This window comes from Mus musculus, chromosome 7 (assembly GCF_000001635.26).
Source record: "Mus musculus strain C57BL/6J chromosome 7, GRCm38.p6 C57BL/6J".
NCBI lineage: Eukaryota > Metazoa > Chordata > Mammalia > Rodentia > Muridae > Mus > Mus musculus.
The window spans coordinates 44731480-44751182 of NC_000073.6; the positions used below are offsets into that span (position 1 = coordinate 44731480).

The 19703-nt window shown below is 47.2% G+C and overlaps 2 protein-coding genes across 12 annotated transcripts in view; one reads left to right on the forward strand and one right to left on the reverse strand.

Moving 5' to 3' along the window:
- On the reverse strand, positions 1–17138 carry Zfp473 (zinc finger protein 473). Of its 10 annotated transcripts, none has more exons than XM_006540879.1 (5): positions 16750–16866; positions 10210–10386; positions 8024–8156; positions 6487–6555; positions 1–3166 (listed from the first exon to the last, which is right to left on the reverse strand). In XM_006540879.1, exons 2-5 carry the CDS (start codon positions 10267–10269, stop codon positions 750–752), a joined length of 2679 nt encoding a protein of 892 aa, XP_006540942.1. In that variant the 5' UTR covers positions 10270–10386; positions 16750–16866; the 3' UTR covers positions 1–749. The 10 variants fall into 10 exon arrangements, with proteins under 10 accessions (XP_006540942.1, XP_006540945.1, XP_011249164.1 ...); XM_006540882.1 differs by having other exon boundaries at positions 6487–6552; positions 16431–16866; XM_011250862.1 differs by having other exon boundaries at positions 1–3163; positions 16431–16866.
- Positions 17139–17149: 11 nt separating this feature from the next.
- Positions 17150–19703, forward strand: part of Vrk3 (vaccinia related kinase 3) — a 28887-nt gene continuing 26333 nt past the window's right edge. Inside the window, exon 1 of one of the 2 annotated variants that reach the window (NM_133945.1) lies at positions 17150–17172. The gene's annotated coding sequence lies outside the window, so the exon portion shown is untranslated. The other variant, XM_006540538.4, reaches the window with a different exon arrangement.

Here is a 19703-nt window from a genome sequence, read left to right on the forward strand (position 1 = left end):
TGAACATTAACCACAGCGAACACTTTATTTCTTGTCTTTATCATAAAATTATATTTGTACTAGATAGTTAGACACTCATCCACACTTCATCAATAGCAAACATTTCCTGTGTGCCAGGTATCAGATGCTCAAAATTTAATCCTCACCATAGCCCTGAGGAATATGGATATTATGCACATTTTACAGATGAGGAAACTAATAAGCTTTTCTGATTTTTCCAAGGCTAATTAGGAAGACAGAACTGGAATTCTATCCAGGTGGACCGGCTCTAAAGTCTACCACCAAATCCTGACATTACATAGCTTCTGAAATCAGCCTGTGGGTCTTGTCCCCTTTGTGGGTGGAAAAACCCTTTCACAGGGATCTCCTGAGACCACTGGAAAACTTCACAGTACGATTCATAACAGAAACAAAATTAGTGTTATGAGGTAGCAACAGAATGATTTTATGGTTGGAGGTCACCACAGCATGAGGTATTAAAAGGTCGCAGCATCAGGAAAGTTGAGAACCGCGGGTCTAGATGAAATGCGTCTGTACAATCTGCCTCAGCAATTTTTATTAGAACTTATAGAGAGCAGAGGTTTGCAATGGGTTGGTTTCAATGGCTGGCTTCAAATGAAGGCCTTCAGAAGTATGGGACTCCGCTGTAACCAAGCGGCTCTCGGCAGTGTTACTTGCTACAAGTGTAAAGTTTCTGACGTTTGCTCAGAGCAGTGGAGCTGTCAGGCGTCCTGACAGTAGTCTGAACTCTATGGTTTGGCCTTGGTGTGAATTCTCTGGTGTTGCTGGAGATGGGTGCGGAGGCCGAAGGCCTTCCCACACAGCCCGCAGGCATAGGGCTTCTCCCCAGTGTGAATTCTCTCGTGCTTCCTCTGGTTTGCTCTCTGAGCAAAGGCTTTCCCGCACGTGCCGCATGTGTACGGCTTCTCCCCAGTGTGAATTCTAAGGTGAAGGGTAAGGCACGAGCTCTGGCTGAAGGTTTTCCCACATTCCTGGCAGACGTACGGCTTCTCCCCAGTGTGAATTCTCTGGTGTCGGATGAGCTGGGCACCAGAGATGAAGGCTTTCCCACAGTCACCACACTTAAAGGGCTTCTCCCCTGAGTGGATTTTCTGGTGCTTAGAAAGGCATGATCGCTGATGAAATGTTTTCCCACACTCGCTACATTCAAAGTGCTTCTCTGCAGTGTGAGTCTTCTGATGCTGAATGAGGTAGTTACTCTGCTTGAAGGCTCTGTCACATTCGTTGCATTTAAAGGGCTTCTCAGTGATGTGAATCAACTGATGTTTTGAAAGGTGGGCACGCTGTTTGAAGGCCCTGTTGTATATGTCACACTTGAAGGATGGTTCCCTTTGGGAAGGATGGTGCTCACTGGCAGAGGTGTTTCGCGTGCATTTCTCAGGCTCAGCGCATTCACTTGGTTTCACACCAGCACAGATGCTCTGATGGCAAATGGGCTGCACACTCTGGTCATAGGTTTCCCCACATGGGTCACACTCACCGGATGTCACCTGGGCATGAATCTTCTCATGCTGCCCTAGGTATCTGCTGTGGTTAGGGGCTTTTCTACACTTGGTATTCTTAAAGCATTTTTCAGTGTGCTGTGAGTTCTGACCCACAACTTTCTCACTTGTATTTTCTCTAATGTGTATGCTCAGGTGGCAATTCAGAGTTGACCTGCAAATGAAGTGTTCTCCACACTGCTTACACTCATACAAGCCCTCGATGGTGTGGATTTTATTGTGCCGCTCTAGCTGTTCTTTATAGATGAAGGTCTCCTTGCATTTAGCACAGCCAAAGTGCCTTTCTTCAGCATGTCTCAGCCGGTGTCGAACTAAGTGTGAAGGTCGGTTAAAAGTCCTGGCACACACGGGACACTGATGGGGTCTGAAGCCCGAGTGGACTCGCTGATGCTCAGTAAGATCTGTTCTCCGACAGAAGGCTTTCCCGCACTCACTGCATTTGTGAGGCTTCTGTCCACTGTGGATCCTCTGGTGGATCTTCAGGGTGGAGGAGTGGTTGAAAGCTTTACCACATTCATCACACTTGTACGGCTTCTCTCCTTTGTGAATAGCCTGGTGCTTAATGAGTGATGACCGCCAATTAAAGCTCTTTCTGCATCCCTGACACTCGCAGGCCGCGCTGGGGAAATGTGACTTGCGATGCTGGAAGCAATGCTTGCTTAGGTTGAAGACGGCAGGGCACGAAGCGCACTTGTAGAGTCTCTGAGCATGGGCTCTCTGGTGTTTAGCTAGATGAAAGGCCCCACTGAATGTCTCCCCACACTTCTTACATCTGAAGCACTTAGCGTTTGTAGGAGTCTTCTGATGCCTAAGAGGCTTTGGATGAAGAACGGATGGCCTGTCACCAGGCTGGCTCTCATGCAGGTTTTCTTGGTCACGACTTTCACCAGTAGGTGGTTTTTCCTGGTCCTGACCGTGAATGGTACTCGGTTTTGCTGAGTCAGTGTCTTTACTCAGCCGCTGCTTTCCTGGCTCGACACTCGGACTCCTAGAGAGCCCTTCTAGGTTGCTGTCACTTTGAGTTTTACAAAGTTTTTCTCCAGTGTGGATTTTCTGATGCCACTGGAGGTACACATTCTGACTAAACCTTTTCCCACACTCCTGACACGTGTAGGATTCATAGCTTGCTGGAGTCCCTGGACACATGGGAAAGTGAGCACCCTGGCTGAGACCTCGCTGCTGCTCTCGCCATATAGGAGGCTCCCCTGAGGTGTGGAGAACCCAGTGCTGGATGAGGTGGTGACTCTGGCTGAAGCTTTCCCCACACTCACTACACTTATATGGCTTCTCGTGTCCCTGGACAGAGTCCTCCTGGCTCAGGTCACTCCTGGATTCCTTCAGTATCACTGGAGTGAGGGTCTTTTCAGGACTAGCAGACATCACAGCATCCTCTCTTGTGCAAAGGGGAGGCCCAGGACTGAGGCCGCTCTTGGACTCAGGACTCTGATGATCCGCGGGGCTTTCCTTGTCGCTGATGTCAGGTCTTGGAAGACTTTCTGGATCTCCGAGAAAACTATTTAGCCAATCCTCACCTATACAGGCTTCAAAGTTGAGTTGCCCGTTGGAAAATATCTCCATAATCTGGGAGAAGTCTTCTTCTACGAAACCACTCTGCAAAGGAGAGCTCTTGGTCTCAGGCACTTCTGGAAGAGAAAGAGAGGGCAGTGATGTGCAAATGCCTTCTGTTCTCTGGGCCAGTGGGACAACTATGCTGTGGCCGGAGTGTATCCATGAGAAAAGTGTGGTAGGTCTGTGATGTTCCGGCTGGCAATGGCAGGAGATAAGAAATGGAAAAGCTCGGGTGGTCACACAGAGAGCTGAGAGCCTGCAAGGATTCAGCAGAGAATGAGAGCCTTGGCCATGATCATCATAACCATGAAACCACGGTCACTAAAAGACCTCGAAGGCATGCCACCTTCCTCTATATGACATGCCACAGACTGGACTCAGTTGGTACCTCAACCTGCAGAAGAATCAGGGTCCCAGTACCCAGGTGGGCAAGGAGTTGGCAGGGTGACAAACAGACACTGACAGAGAGGGTGCTGATCTGAATGTAATTTCTCAAAGGGAGCATCAGACTTATATTACAGAAGAAAATAAGGATGTTGGGTGATACAGTAAGGTCATCCAAGGTACACTGAGGTTACCCGATGCAAAAATGAGTCTTTACACAAAACAGAGAAATGCATACACAAAAGCTAACAGGAACCAGGCAGTGTTTACAACTGGGATAAAAATCAGTGTTTTCAACTGGGATCAAAAGCAGCTCCACCTAAGGTCAGTTTATTCTTAGAAGCCAGGGGCAAGGGCTTTATGCCCTTGCCATAGTTCCAACTCTAGTCTATTGTATAATCCACCTTCCCCCCAGGCCACTGTAAATTACTGTGTATGGGAGTGACTCAGCTGTAGTTTTAAGTATTTACTCTAGTTTTTTCTTAGACCACAACCTTCCTTCTTCTTAGGCCATTGTAAATTCCTGCACATGGCTGTTATTCTAAGTTTACTACTACTAAGTAGTAGACTAGCCCTGAGATTTCTAGCTCTTTTCCAATAAATTGTAATGCCTGATTTCTTTCACTGTCTACACTGGAGGCATTTTGTCTGAATAAGTAGCATTCTTATTAAACTCAAAGCCCAAGGTTGGCTCAAGAATTTCCTAGGATATTGGAACACTGGTGGAGGCTAATCTAACTTAGCTATATGTCAAAAATCATTCCATAGAGGCACTTATAATAAAACAATATTGAGAGAAAGCACACATATCGGTTCACCAACTGACATAGGGACAAGTTTAGAGCATTCGTGCTACAGCATGCCAAGACTCTAGGAGACTACGTTTCTGTGAAACTTTTTGCCTCAGAACTGCGTCCAAGCTTTTGGGCCTGTCACACGGTTTTCACTGGAGTGTGTGTGGCAACCACAGATTATCAAAATCTTACTCAAGACATCCTGGGTCCCTGATGACAGGGATATCTTTCACATGCACCCAGTCCTGCATCCTAGAACCCAGGGCCAACACCTATCTTGACTCAGGTACTAATTTCTTTCAGACCATCCCAGAACGGCCTTAACCCTCTTCTTTTCCTATCTCCATCATTAGCAACTAAAAATCTGGTCCCTGGTTTCTCGTGGGCCCCCACCTCTTTGTCTATTTTCCTACATTAGCCCTGGGAACTTCTACTAAAGCAAGCTGACATTGCTCTGATTACATCTGTCCAGAGCATCTTTCCTGGAAAAGACAAATACAAGCAGCATACCAGCCCAGCATAGCATATTGTGACAGCCCCATGGCAGTCATCCCCTCTCGGTGCTACAACTAGTTCTGTGGGCTCAGATACCCTTAACCTGATACCTCTGTGTGTCCTTTAATACCCAGTCTGAGTATCACTTCCCTAGGCTAAGACTGTTCTGACTACCCACACCTCATTGCCCTGTGCTCTCAGAGTCTGAGCACTGTGTAACTCGGGTAATGAACTCTATTATGGATAATTCACTGTCCTCAGTGTCATCCAGAACACACACACACACACACACACACACACACACACACACACACACACACACACACAGAGGATAGTGACAGTTTACATTTGTGGTGTGCTTCCTTGAAGGCAGGCAGGAGCATGTGAACCCCTCTGGAGTCCAAAGTGGACACCTTATTTTCCATAGTTAAGGAAGTGGCACAAGCAGCTCAGCCCTTATCTAACCCATGTTCCTGAGTACACAGCATATGCTCTTAGGATCTTTCATTGCTCTCTCCACACTGTTGTTGCCCCCTCTTCTAACACCCTGTACCATCATCATCTTCATCCAAATCGCTTCTATGGTGGGTGGCTCCCCATCCAGTGAGCATCTCAGAGACTCTTCAGTGTCTCTTGGACTTGGCCACGCCCCTTACAAATGGCAGCTTTCAAAGCTATCTCTTGCCCTACTCTGTCACCAGGCTGCTCTCAGCCTACACTGGTCTCTAGTTTCCTCTTCCCCAGACCTTTGCTCATATTTTCCCCTGCATAGAAAATATCAACCAACAAGTATCAGGTCCTCTTGTGCTATGAATGATAAGGGGTCCTGGGACTACAAAGGTCTATCGGCTAAGGACTTTTCATTATAGCGGCATATGTTGCAGCAGAGAAAGGCATGTCTGATAGCTTAGCACAGCTGTTACTATTGGAGATCTGCAAATAAATTTGTGTACATGTGTGTACATGAACGTAGGTTGTCCATGCTTGGAAATAATCTATATGATGAGGTGGCAGAAACAACTCAGATCTGGGGAGCATGTGCCTAGGTTGTTCACCATCAAGGAACATTAGCACAAGCAGGAGGCTGCAGAGAGCTCACATGAATGACCTCCCAAGTGGCAGTAGGCAAGGAACAGGTTTGTGGATTGTCCATATGGGTGGAGCTAGACCTACAGTCTCTGCTTCTGAGTCTTCCTTATGGTGATAGAGGAATTCTGTATGAAGCCTCCTGTACCCCAGTATAGTCCCTCCCTCTTTCTTCCACTGCATACAGTGGCATCAGGCCATCACATAGTGTAGGGCTGCTCAGCACTGGAAATGAGTAGCTATGCTGGACAGCATCTGGCTATGGCCCGACTTACTCCCACATGTGGCTGTGCCTGAGCCAGGCAGAAGGTAGAAGATGGAAACCAGAGGTCCATGTGCTCAGAGGCCAAAAGCAGGAGGGTGCATACATTGACTTGAGGGTGGAAAGCATTCTCTTATTGAGCCTTGGAATAAAAAGGCTCTGGAGAGGCACCAAGGTGCCTGTTCTGAAAGCAAAGGAAGAGACACAACAGGCATGCCAAGCAAGGGCACCTCTGCAACATCCAAAAACAATGGGGAAAGGGTTGAGGCTGGGCACCAGCATGTGCAGACAATAGACAGACATGCTAAGGGCTGGGCAGGATCTTAGCTGGGGGTCCAGTGGAGAGTCCAGAAGGGCCCCTCCTCCCACTTACCAGTACTGGTGGCTTCCAGCTCTTCCCTGACATCTGGCTGGGAAGTCAGGCTGGGTTGCGAAGTATCTGCTAAGAAAGAACAATCCTACTGTCAGTGAACATACGGAAGGCATCTAGATGCTCAGCAGGCACTTCTGGCATATACATCATTCAGATCTGTGTAGGAGTCGGCTTCAATGAACTGTGGGCTAAGACCTGAAAGACACTGACAGATCTCCTGAGTTGCTTCCGTCGCTGCACACCAGGCAGCAGGTAAGAAAAGCTGCCCCAGTGTGGTCAAATCCCACGGGAGAGGGGTCCCACAGCACACTGCCTTTCACTTTGTTTAGCTTTTGGGATAAAGTACTGTTACTTCCTGGAAAATGAAGCCTGGAGGCATTAGAGAGAGGTACTGAGGATGAGGTGGGTGGTAGAGCAGGGAGCACATGGATGCTGGGCGGAGTGGGAAAAACAGCAGCCATTGTATGTGGGGTAAACATTAGAATGAAGTTCTCTGGAAGTACTAAAAGAAATCACCATAGGGAGAGGGGCTGCTCTCTGTGGTGTGGTGTATAGAGAGGGGCTGCTCTCTGTGGTGTGGTGTATAGAGAGGGGCTGCTCTCTGTGGTATGGTGTATAGAGAGGGGCTGCTCTCTGTGGTGTGGTGTATAGAGAGAGGGGTTGCTCTCTGTGGTGTGGTGTATACAGAGAGGGGCTGCTCTCTGTGGTGTGGTGTATAGAGAGGGGCTGCTCTCTGTGGTGTGGTGTGGTGTGGTGTGGTGTATAGAGAGAGGGGCTGCTCTCTGTGGTGTGGTGTATAGAGAGAGGGGCTGCTCTCTGTGGTGTGGTGTGGTGTGGTGTATATAGAGAGGGGCTGCTCTCTGTGGTGTGGTGTATAGAGAGAGGGGCTGCTCTCTGTGGTGTGGTGTATAGAGAGGGGCTGCTCTCTGTGGTGTGGTGTATAGAGAGAGGGGCTGCTCTCTGTGGTGTGGTGTATAGAGAGAGGGGCTTCTCTCTGTGGTGTGGTGTGGTGTGGTGTATAGAGAGAAGGGCTGCTCTCTGTGGTGTGGTGTATAGAGAGGGGTTGCTCTCTGTGGTGTGGTGTATAGAGAGAGGGGCTGCTCTCTGTGGTGTGGTGTGGTGTGGTGTGGTGTATAGAGAGAGGGGCTGCTCTCTGTGGTGTGGTGTATAGAGAGAGGGGTTGCTCTCTGTGGTGTGGTGTATAGAGAGAGGGGCTGCTCTCTGTGGTGTGGTGTATAGAGGCGTCTGCCGAAGGATCTTTACAGCCTTTGTGTGACTTTAGTCACAAGATGCTTCTGGCAAACCTGGAACATCTTTCATTATCAAGTACTGCAAACAGTGCACAATAAGGACTGAAATCTTACCCTAAAAATAAATTTTGTGCAACAGTCAATAATTATGCTTCTACATAGCTGTTTGGGATTCAATCCATCAGAAGCTGGACCTCCCTGTTGCCTGCAAGACCTTATTTCACCCTGTGGGTGACATGGCACAAAGCAGGGCAGTGACTTGGACCCCCGGGTAGGATGACACTTACTAAATGAGAACATGTCCTGGTAGTGGTTCAGCGTCACATCCCAGAACAGGTCTCTCTGGTCCCACTCTGACTCCAGGTCTTTCCAGTCTTCCACGGTGAAATCCATGGCTAAATCCTTGAGGGTCTCAAACTCCTGAAAAGCAGCACACTGTCAGCCATTCAGGGCTACAGGGGCCCCAGCAAGCCTGACGAGGCCAAACATCCTCGTAGGTAACGATGCGGGGCCTTGGGAAAGTGACAAATATCAGGTCACACCGAGAGCACGAGACCCAGGTCTGCCACCCCTAAAGTTCACCTACTCTTTAGTTTAAGATTTTAAGGAGCCAAGTGTGGGGGCATTGCCTTTAATCTCTGTACTTAGGAGGCAGGGCTACATCAACCTCTGGGATTTCAAGGCCAGCCTGGTCTACCCAGAAAGTTCCAGGACAACCAGGGCTATGTAGAGAGACCACGTCTCAAAAAAAGTAAATAAGTAAATAAATAAATAAGTTGTTTGTTTGTTTGCTTTGTTATTCAAGACCAGAGTTTCCAGGCAGCCCTGGTTGTCCCATAACTCACAGAGATCCACCTGCCTCCACCTTCTGAGTGCTGGGATTAAAGGTGCGCATCATCATGCCTGACCAAAATATAAGATTTTGGAAGTTTTGTTGTTCTTGTTTAGAGACAGGGTCCTGCTCTGTAACTCAGGCTGGATCTCCTGGGTGCTGGGATTACAGGTACACACCACCACACTTGGCTTTGTGCTCTTTATAGACATTTTCAATCATGGAAACAAGTAGAAACACAAGAATATGGACCCAGCAGTCAGGCAGCAGCACCTCACTTGTGAGTACTTCCACGTTAACATAACTCCTCCTCAGACAGCACACCAGTGGATGGATGTGAGGAATGAGGCAACCAGATTATCATAACCCAAGAGTGTGTCTGGATCTGTCTACACATGCTATGTCTGAGTTCCTGTGACTGGGTCTGCTCTATATCCCTTGCCCATCTGTGTGATCATTTATAATAACATTTAAAAAAAGCACCTCTGAATGCTTGTTCCATATGTGAATTCTACATACAAGCTGGGAACAGTGGCACACACCTTTAACTCCAGCACTTCAGGCAGAGGCAGGTGGAATTCTATGGCCTCAAGGCCTACCTGGTCTACATAGTAACTTAGTTAGCCAGGGGTGCACAGTGAGACCCTGTCTCAAAAACAACAACCTAAAACTAAAATGATACAGATCAGGAGCTGAATTTATAGCTCAGTAATTGAGAACATTACTGCTCTTGCAGAGGAGTCATGCTTGAATCCCTGCACCCACATAGTGGCTCACAACTGTCAGAGGCAGAGCCCTTCTGATCTGTGAAGGCACCAGACACACATGTGTTACACATACATGCATACAGGCAAAGTACACAGAGAAAATAAAACAACATCTAAGATGTTGTTTTATAGAGAGCAGTGGTTTTTACCCAGTGGGTCTTGATCCTGGGGCTTAAATGACCTACTTAATTAAGACCATTAGAAATACAGATATTTACACTATGATTCATAAGTGTAGAAAAATTACAGTTATGAAGTAGCAATGAAAGTAACTCTATGGCTGGGGTCACCCCAGGAGAAACTGTATTAAAGGGTCACAGCCTTAGAAAGCCTGACAACCACTACTCTAGAGGTACTAGATGGTGTTTATAAAAGCAAATTTAAGGTCTCTGCCCTGCATCTGGATTATATGGCAAACAGGCATCTAGTCTGACTGCACTCCACTCTTCTATGCTCTCTAAGTTCCTTTTCTATTGCTGTGATAAAATACCATTACCAAGACAACCTACAAAAGAAAACATTTAACTGGGTTTACTGTTGCAAAGGGTTAGCATCTGTCATGGTGGAGTCCGCTAACATGAGACCACATGAGCACCATTCTCAGTCAAAGGAACTGAGAGGCCTTACATTCAGGAAGTGACACTTGGTTACTTTGGGTGCCATCTGGCTGTCCCTCTGCCCCAGTTATTTCCTGTAAACTAAGAGACTGAAATATAAAGTCTGAATTCAAGGCCATCCTGAGCTACAAAGTGAGATCCTATCTTAAGCCATCCTCCCACCCGCAAAAGACGACTTGTGAGTCACAGAGAGCCCAAACCAAAGGAACGCTGGTTTTCCTTTAGGAGTGATTCAGTTCAAAGAGACGTCAACGTACCTCAGCCACAGCTGGCTGATTCCAGCAACCTCCTTTAAGGTCGTCCTCCTTCCTCTCCATGGTCCCCGCTAGCAGAGCTGCAGAAAGTCTTCCATCCTTCTATGGCTGACTTCCTGTTCATGCTGAATGTGTCTCCAAAATATCACAAGTAGCAGGACAAGTCCCAACATGAGCTTGCTGTAGGGATCAAATGACAATTGTATTTACTGAGATTATCCCATCCCTAAAATTCCATCAAGCTTCAGAACCTGCAAACCAACCTCACAACCATTACACACACACACACACACACACACACACACACACACACACACACACGTATATATCCTGGGATCTGGCAAGGAAGCGCTCCTCAGACCCTTCAATCCTGCTTCCTGTCCAGGCAGCAGCAGCACAGTGCTGATGTACAGGGCAAAGCTAACCATCGTAGTTCATGCCTATGTAAGACCCCCGATGTTGGGCCTCTGCTCAAGTCCCGGGATGAGCTGGCCAGCACCCCAATGACCCGAGAGACAACCACACCTGATGCAAACTGCAAGAGGTTTTATTATCAGCTTGCTGAGGATGAACTCCTCAGGCTGTGCAGGGCAGGGGAGTTCGACCCTGAGTAGTAACAGTAGGGGGCTTTTAACCCCTAGCGGAGGAATTGGGAGGAGTTGGGAGGAGAGTTCTTCTCTGCCCAGTGTCCATGGTAAAATTACAGTTATCACATTTCTGGCTGTAAGGCTCAGAAACAAAAAGGCTTTTTGCTGGCTATAGAGAACAAAGAGCTTCTTTCTGGCTGTATTTTTAGAGATCAGGGAAAACAAGCTTGGGGAACAGCCAGGGGCTTTACCTTCCAGGGAGAAATGCTCTAAGTCGGGGTCTCACACCTTCCCAACTCTAGGAAACTGAGGCAGAAAGACTTCTAGGTTAAAACCACCCAGGAATACATAACAAGACTGTGTTTTAACAATGAAAAGGTGGGTTGGACATTCACCCTAATGCACTTGAGAAGTAAGGCGGGCAGACCTAAATTCAAGACAGGCTGGAACCCCTGCTCATTCCCAGCACAAGCTGAGACCCCATCTGCCCTCCTTCCCTCAACCCTGCCTACAAGAGAAAACTCTCCCATCCTTCAGAGAAAACTCTGGGCTAACACATCATCACCCCTTGCCCACCACCCCAACCCCCACCCCTGTTTCTACTAACCCACCAATAAGTGCCCACCCATTTTGGCCATATATGAACACAATCCCAGCTCCAAGCTGGCACATGGTCTAAGCTCTATAAACCCCCATTGCTTTAACCTGGATATGTGACTTCACTGACCTCTACCTGTGAGATCTGTGAACCCACTCAAGAGCTTTCTCCTAATAAACCTAGCTTTACCTACTTTTAATCTGATCTAATCTGGCCTCTATCTTTGTCACCAAATCTATCAAAGACCAGGCTAGAAAGACATCTTATTGGTTAAGAACACTGTGGCTCTTTCAGAGGACTGGGATTTGGTTTCCAGCACCCATGGGGTGCCTCACATCCATCTAGGAAATTGAATGCCCTCTTCTGACCTTTGTGGGTGTTAGGCATACATTTGGTACACATACATATGCGCAAACAAAACACTCATACAAATCAATTTCAAAAAACAAAAACCCAAATTGAAAAAAAGTAAAAAATTATTGGCAGAAGCAGTATCTAGATGAATGGGTTCAAACAATGTTGCTGGGAGTTTTGATTATATCCTGTAGAATTTAGAGCAGGTGAATTAATCTCTTCATTCTACCTGGACAACTGCTGTTTCTACACTACCTATATTTTCCTTAAGCCATGACCCACAGTAACAAAAACAATGTATGTTTATGGGTTCTCCATTCACAGATCCAGTCAAACTCATTTAAAAAATGGTTTTTATGGTTTTTAAAAATCCTGTTATCTTTCGAGGCTGGAGGCTCAGTAGTTAAGAACACTGGCTGCTATTCCAGAGGACCTGGGGTTCAACTCCCATCACCCACATGGCAGCTTACAACTGTCCGTAACTCTGGTTCCAGGGACTCCTGACACCCTCACACAGACATACATGTAGTCAAATCACCAATGTACATAAAAGAAAACATAAATTCTGTATGTTTCCAACATATACAGGTGCTACTATTTTTAGTATAATAGTTATTTGCATAGCATGTACATTGTACTGGGTATTATAAACTAGATGTTAAGATAAATTTGCACATGGGAGGATCTGCCTGGGTTATATACATAAACTACACTGGTCATGCTGAATAGGTAAAGGCCAAATAGCCAGTTTGGGGCCATACTGGGCCACACCTTTTGGTAGTGGAAAGTGAGAGGTGGATATGAACAAGATACATTGTATATGTCAACATTTCTTTTAGGCTCCACCCCATAGTTACCTGGCAACAGCCAAGTGTGTCTGACTCACTATAAAAGGGGCTGCTTACCCCCTCCTCACTCTTACTGTTTGTCCATTCTCCCCCATTCCCCTGCCCCTATCTCTATGGGTGGGCCTCTACTCATCTACTTACTCTCTACTCTCTCTCTCTTTCTCTGTCTCTACTACCCCCTCAATTCCTCTCCCCATGCCCTAAATAAACTCTATTCTATACTGTACCTGCCTTGTGGCTGGTAACTCATGGGGAAGGGAGCCTCAGCATGGGCCCACAGAGGCACCCCCTCCCCCCACACCATACCTCACCCTACCAAACATATCCCTGGCTTCCCTTTCTTTTTTATAAATCACAGCATTGGTGCCCGAGACTCGGATTTAGAAACTCAGAGGTTCACATCTCCCACTGCCACATGGGCAACCACCGGATCGCTCACTAGACCAATCTACCCAACCTTCGGAGAACTGGGAGCTTCCTCCCCCCACTGGTACGTGTAAACATCTGTCTGTCCCAAGAGAGAGCTGTTGAGCTCGCAGCCACCCTGTCGTGTCCTTGAGGACAAAGACATTCAGTCTTTATGACTAGTCTTCTCGCGGGCCCTTTGTTATAGGACCTCTAATCCTTGGGTAACCCTCTCTCTGTCTTGGAAGCAGTTTTTTGTCGCTGCTGAAAAAAAAAATCCTAAACATAGGTAAACTGTTCTCCCGTGGGCCCGGGGCCCACTCAACCACTAGCTTCCACATGATGACCCGGTAAACTAAGACTTGGATGCCTGCTTGTGTTAGCACCGCATCCCTGGATGCCTCCCGGTCTAATTCACAGGCCAAACTTGGTCTCTGTATTCATTAAGCAGCAGTATCTCTGCATAGCCCCTTAACTGGCACTGTGAAAAAAGCTCTCGCTAGAGATCCATAGGCAATTTCCCTCCTCCCGCATTCTCTTACTACCAGTTCCCAGCCCCGAGAAAAGTGCCCACCTGCACCCCGCCCACATCTCACTCTCACACTCTCTGCTCTGCTGAGCTGCCCCACATCGGCTGCCTAATTATCCTCAGCTCTCTCTTACCCCCTGCCTCAAGTCAGCTCCGCTATTCAGTGCTTCGTGGCACGTGTGCAAGCTCTTTTGCACGGCCTGAGCAGAGTCGCTAGACTAGAACACCTCTTCAGGCCCTAGCTCTCGCCCCCGCCCCACTCACTTGCCGCAACCGCTCCGCCTTCCCACAGCCATCCATCCCGCCCTTCTTGCAGGGACTTTGCTCGGCCACAGCGGCCACCACAGGCCGCCAAGCGAGCTGCACTGTTCCGCTCAGATTCATCTGGATGCCTGTCTCTGCTGTTCTAAGATACTTGAACTGCTGCCTCATCTTTCCTCTCTAGCGCTTTGCTTTTTCTGCCACTCATGGCGCAATAGTTTCAAGGAAGATGGCGCTAAGGCTGAGATTTCTAAACAGTAAAAGGTTAAAGATCACTGCCTTAAATACAGAAATCTGCTAAATATAATAACGTTTAAGTTTATGACAGACAGAGACTTCCAAAGCCTAATAGTGACTCCCCAAGGTCTCCGAGAAGATAATGGACACAGTGACAAGACTGCTGGATTGTGATATGACAACCACTGAGAAGCACCAATCCATTGCCTTGTCCCCTGCCAGGGCCTGGTCTATACTGTGGACAAACAAGATACCCTGAGAGTCAAATGTCTTATAATGCTTAAGTCAAGGTTGGTCATTTCTCATTTCAAACGTATTTACTCTGCAGGAAAAAGTTTTTCATCTTCTGGGCCTGACAGACCGACTCTGCCCAAGTTGCCATGGAGACCACAGGGACCTGGAAACTTTTTGGACTATAGACCAACCTCTGTCATTTTAATTAATACATGACACCTAGATTATAATTTATTCTTCCCAGATTTGACAGCTAAGCTTGATGGCTAGAAAACAGACTTAACTCCTTACTCTAAGGTAATCCACAACTATATTAGCTCATTAGTCAATTTGTTAACTAGCTAAGACTACCAGATCTCTTACCAAAGTCAGACAGGTCTGCCTTGCTCGCAGACTTCATGATAACGATACACAAGTTCCTATGTAACCTTTCACAGGTGTAACCTTCTGCTACTTCCTTATCTAAACTCGCTCTCCAGTGACTAAACGCTTCAGATTTCCTCTCCTTGCTATGCCATTGTCCTAACATTAACCAGTGGAGTTCTTGTAAACCAGCCTAACCCTAATAAAAGACATTCCACTATATGATCCACTTTCATATTCACAAGTTCAAATACAAGTTTCCTTGGTTGTCTTTTAACAATGGACTTAAGGTTGTTTCTCATTTTACTATATATATACATATGTAAATATATATATATACATATATATATATATATATATATATATATATATATATACATATGTAGAAATATATGTACGTACACATTCAGTATCCTAGACAGAAAAAAAAAATCCCTTCTTGCTCCTTCTGCTCCATGAAAAGTTTTTGTCCTCCTTAAGCTCATCTTAAAGACTATTCATGCTGTTAACAAATTTATCTCTTTTATAAACTTACAAACTACAGGAAACCCACTCCAATCTACTTCTTATGGACTAAATAGTCTCCATCCAGGTAAGTACACCTGCCAAGCAATAGCCTACGTTCTCACTGGCTACCTATTCCAGAGGGTGAGATTGCTCTCCTGTTCCTGGGATTGGGACTCCTCTTACCCCAAAGACCTAATTTTTTTTCTCCCAAACGTACTTAACTTTATTCTCTACCTCCTGTGTGTGTGTGTGTGTGTTTCAGCATCTTGCCAAATCCAAGCGTTTACTCAAAATCTACACATAAGACAGCTCCAGAGAAACAACCCATAGATGCTCCAATTTTCTCTTACAGCCACAGATACTTCTACTGGACCTGCTCCTTCTGATCTATCCACAGTTGGTTCCACAGACCCTGAGCAGCAAGGACACAGCCAATTCTCCTAAGACTTCACCAACATCCCCACCCCCATCTTCTTAGGTTTCCCAGAGACACACTGCCCCAATAACAACAGAAAGTTAGCTAAAGATCATGATGACCCTATTTTTTGCTTCACCGTTGCCTCTTTCTAATTTTTCCTTTTTTAAAATTAAACCAAAACAAAGGAATGTTAGCATTTCTTCTACACTCCACTCCACAGTTACCTGGCAAAAGCCAGGTATGCCTGACTCACTATAAAAGGGGCTGCTTGCCCCTCAGTCCCCACACTCTCTTCCTTCTCTGTCCCTTCTTGCCCTATTCCCCTCTCTCTACACGTGTTCATGGCCGGCCTCTACTCCCTCTCCCTACCTTTCTCTGTCTCTACTACCTCTCAACTCCCCTCCCCATGCCCTAAATAAACTCTATTCTACACTATACCCACTGTGGTTGGTACCTCAAGGGGAAGGGATGCCTCAGCATGGGCCCGCAGAGGCACCCCCTTCCCCAGCACCATACCTCGCCCTACCAAACATATCCCTGGCTTCCCTGGCTTTTTAAATAGAACATAACAGTATATATTTGAGATGCTCAAATAATAGATACAAATAATCTTTCCTTTTAAATTTGTTTATGACTGCTTCAAAGTGCTATGTGTGTACACCTAAGTGCCTTTAGAAGCCCAAGAGGGGGTTTGATACCCCGAAACTGAAGCAATAGATGTCTCTGGGCCATTATTGTAGGTATTGGTCGCGAGAGGAAACCCCCGCTTAAGAGCCGGGCCTACGCCCGGCTGTGAGCACTCAAGGGTTCAGCATTCTGTCAGGGCCTCCCACCCCGGCCACAGAGGACTAAGGCCATGGGCGCCTGGGCTTAGTCTCCGTACCTCGGCATGGCTCCGTGTCTCCGTACCTCAGCATGGCTGGCAACCCAAAGAACATATGCTTTCCAGGATCCCAAGAAAACCCAACTCCTCATGAGGAGGGCTCCCTCAGAGTACAGGGGGAAATTCCTCCGAGGAAGTTCCGGTTCCAGAAACTTCTCCTCAAATTTATCCCACCCAGGTAACTCCGCGCCAAATTCCAGGACCCACCACCTGTGGTCTCCACCCACTGAGCCCTCTAGGAAGTAGAGAGGAAACAGATTCATGGCTAAGTGACACCAAGGTTGGATGGCCCACTACCCTGTTATAGGACTACTTTCACCTTCTACACCCCGAAAATTCCATTTGGAGGTGACAGCGGGTTGCCATAGATACAGTTTGAAGGCAAAACTGAGATTACAGAGAGAGCACAGAAGCAAGGAGAGTTTAAAAATGACAACAGGACCTTTGATTGGTGGCTGTCACGTATTTCATCAAGATTGACGTCAGACATGCGCAGTAGAAGGAAAAGCCCGCCCCAGAGAAGGCCGAATAACGGTGAGCAATTAGGGGGATGGACTAATCAGGCGTGTCGCTCAGGCTTCTGGGAAATGGAGTTTCCAGCAGGGCACAGCTTGTCCGGATGCCCTGTATTAGAGGAAATAGGCCGCGTCTGCTCGCTGCTGTCGCACGGCCGGTGGGGGATGCGCGCGCAGCCCCTCCTTCACCCTCCCTCCCCGGAAGTTTCTGCGGGGCAACTGTAAAGGTGAGTCCAAGTTTCTGCTCCGGATCGGAGTGAGAGTCCGGGCCGTGAGAAACCCCGGCGCCCACGGCTTTTTCACAAGTACAGTGATGAGGAGCCGCTCGCCCGGCAGCCTGTGACGTCACTGCCTGAGGAAGGCGGAGGCCGACCAAGGCTGGGGTTCGGGGGCGGGAGTGGGGGGAGCACCCACTTCCTCTGTTTTGCTGGGAAGGTGTTGGGCGGAGCCTGTGAGGAATGTCAGACACTCCGCCTCCGCCTCCACGGGTACCTCGTCACTGGTTTCTTTGGGATTGTGGGGCCCGGTCCAGTCTCTGCTACTTAGGGAAGTGTTAGTCCCACACCTGTGGAATTTAGCCTTTGGTACTCTGCTGTGCTGCGTTCCTGCAACAGGAGCATAGATGGTAGCAAGCTGATGGTCATACGTAGGATAAATGAACTAAACAAATGGGTGCATAATAAAAGCCGACTTGAGTATCAGTAGTCGGAACTGAATGTGCAGCCTTAGACAGGAGACCTCAACACTCAAGATCCGAGCACTTACTGTATGCAAGGATCTGTGCAACAGACACTTATTGTATTATATACCCGAACTGCCACCTCCCCTAGGAGTAGCTCTAAACTCAGCAATGTTCTAGCACTTGGGAGGCTGAGTCAGGAGGATTTTTGAGAATAGTGAATTCCAGGACAGCCCAGGATGGACTACATAGTAATGGGCACCTCAGTTTAATTAAAGCTGGATGTACGCTTGGGTAAGTTTCAAATGCTGGGGGATCAAAAGTTCAAGGTCGGCCTAAGCTACATGAAACACTGTCTTTAAAAAAAGAATCCAGCCCTGCCTAAGGACTGGAGAGTTGGTTCAATATTTGAGTGCTTACTGTCTTCCGGAGGACTCAAGTTGGTTCCCAGTTCATGACTGCCTGTAACCCTAGTTCTAGGGAATTAGGGATTGGCCTTCACACGGGTTCATATGCACATAACTGTAGTGAAAATTCTGGAATTTTCATTTCTTTAAAAAAAACACAGAAATATAAGAATATGTTTTTGTTTCAATCCCAGGAGTGGGGCTATGGGGCTGCTTCTCCGCAGCTGACTAAGCTTTGCCTCCTGCTCCAGCAGCTCATGATTTTGCCAGCTGCACATAGTTTCTACAACTGTGTGACGTTTGGAATTCTGGGAACTTCTCAGAGAGTCTGTAAATACTAGGGCCTCAACTGGGTACCGTGAGAGTTGTTTGGTGGGGGTGGGGGATGGGGGGGGTATTGCAGTTTGTTAGTAGTTGTGCTCAAAGAAGAAATTAGATTCAGAGTTCTTGATCTCTCTCCCTCTGTCCTTCTTTCTCTCCTACCTAGGGATAGGGGGTGAAATGGGAAGGGGAGAATAAAGGCAGGAAAAAGAACTCACAAAGTAGCAAAGACCTTTTACACATACCCACATGCAAACACACACATACTCAAAATTAAAGATCATAAAGATGGATGTTTTTAAATTCTGCACAACTAGTTTACATTCTAACGTTGGTTGAGGTGCCAGACAGAAATTGCAGTCAATTGTATAATATTTTTTCCTATGGTATCTTATCTACATGTTTGCATCTAGAATGTCTTAGAAAATGAGAGAGGCTTTCTCTGCTTGCAATTTACATTGCAATTCAGCCCACGCTTACCTGCCCGAGCTCATTTGCTGACGGCTCACCCACAGGGCTGTGGCTGTTTACCATCATCAGAGATGGCGTGGCACTCGTCATGGGCTCTGTTTGTGTATATGGCATGAATTTGCAAGTGCCAGAAGAGGGTGTCAGATCCCCTGGAGCTGAAGTTACAGGTGATGTGAGCCACCCATCAGACTGGGGTGCTGGAGACTGAATCTGGGTCCTCTGGAAGAACAGTGCATTCTAAATCCCCGAGACCTCCAGCCTACCCTCGGAACTGACTATAACTGGATCATTGTGACCTCTGTTTGGTTAACAAACCACAGTGACAAGGTGTAGAGGCTGATGGTCATTGTAGTTAGGATGTGACTGCAGTAAAGAGGGGGAGATGACAGCCTAGGCTGTGATAGGCTGAAGAGATAGAGGCTACCTGGTGAAAAGCCTGATGTTGCCAGCTCAGGGTCATGCTGAGCATCTGCTTCCAGGTGAGAACCTGCAAGGATATTTTGACCTGAAGATAAGAAGCCAATGTGTTTCATCATGTTGACTGTAGAAGTCGCTACCAGGGTGTGCTGGTGTCTTAGTCAGGGTTTCTATTCCTGCAGGAAACCTCATGACCAAGAAGCAAGTTGAGGAGGAAAGGGCTTATTTACCTTACACTTCCATACTGCTGGTCATCACTAAAGGAAGTCAGGTCTGGAACTCAAGCAGGTCAGGAAGCAGGAGCTGATGCAGAGCCATGGAGGGATGTTCCTTACTGGCTTGCTTCCCCCTGGCTTGCTCAGCTTGCTTTCTTATAGAACCCAGGACTACCAGCCAGGGATGGCACCACCCACAATGGACCCTCCTTCCTTGATCACTAATTGAGAAAATGCCTTGCAGCTGG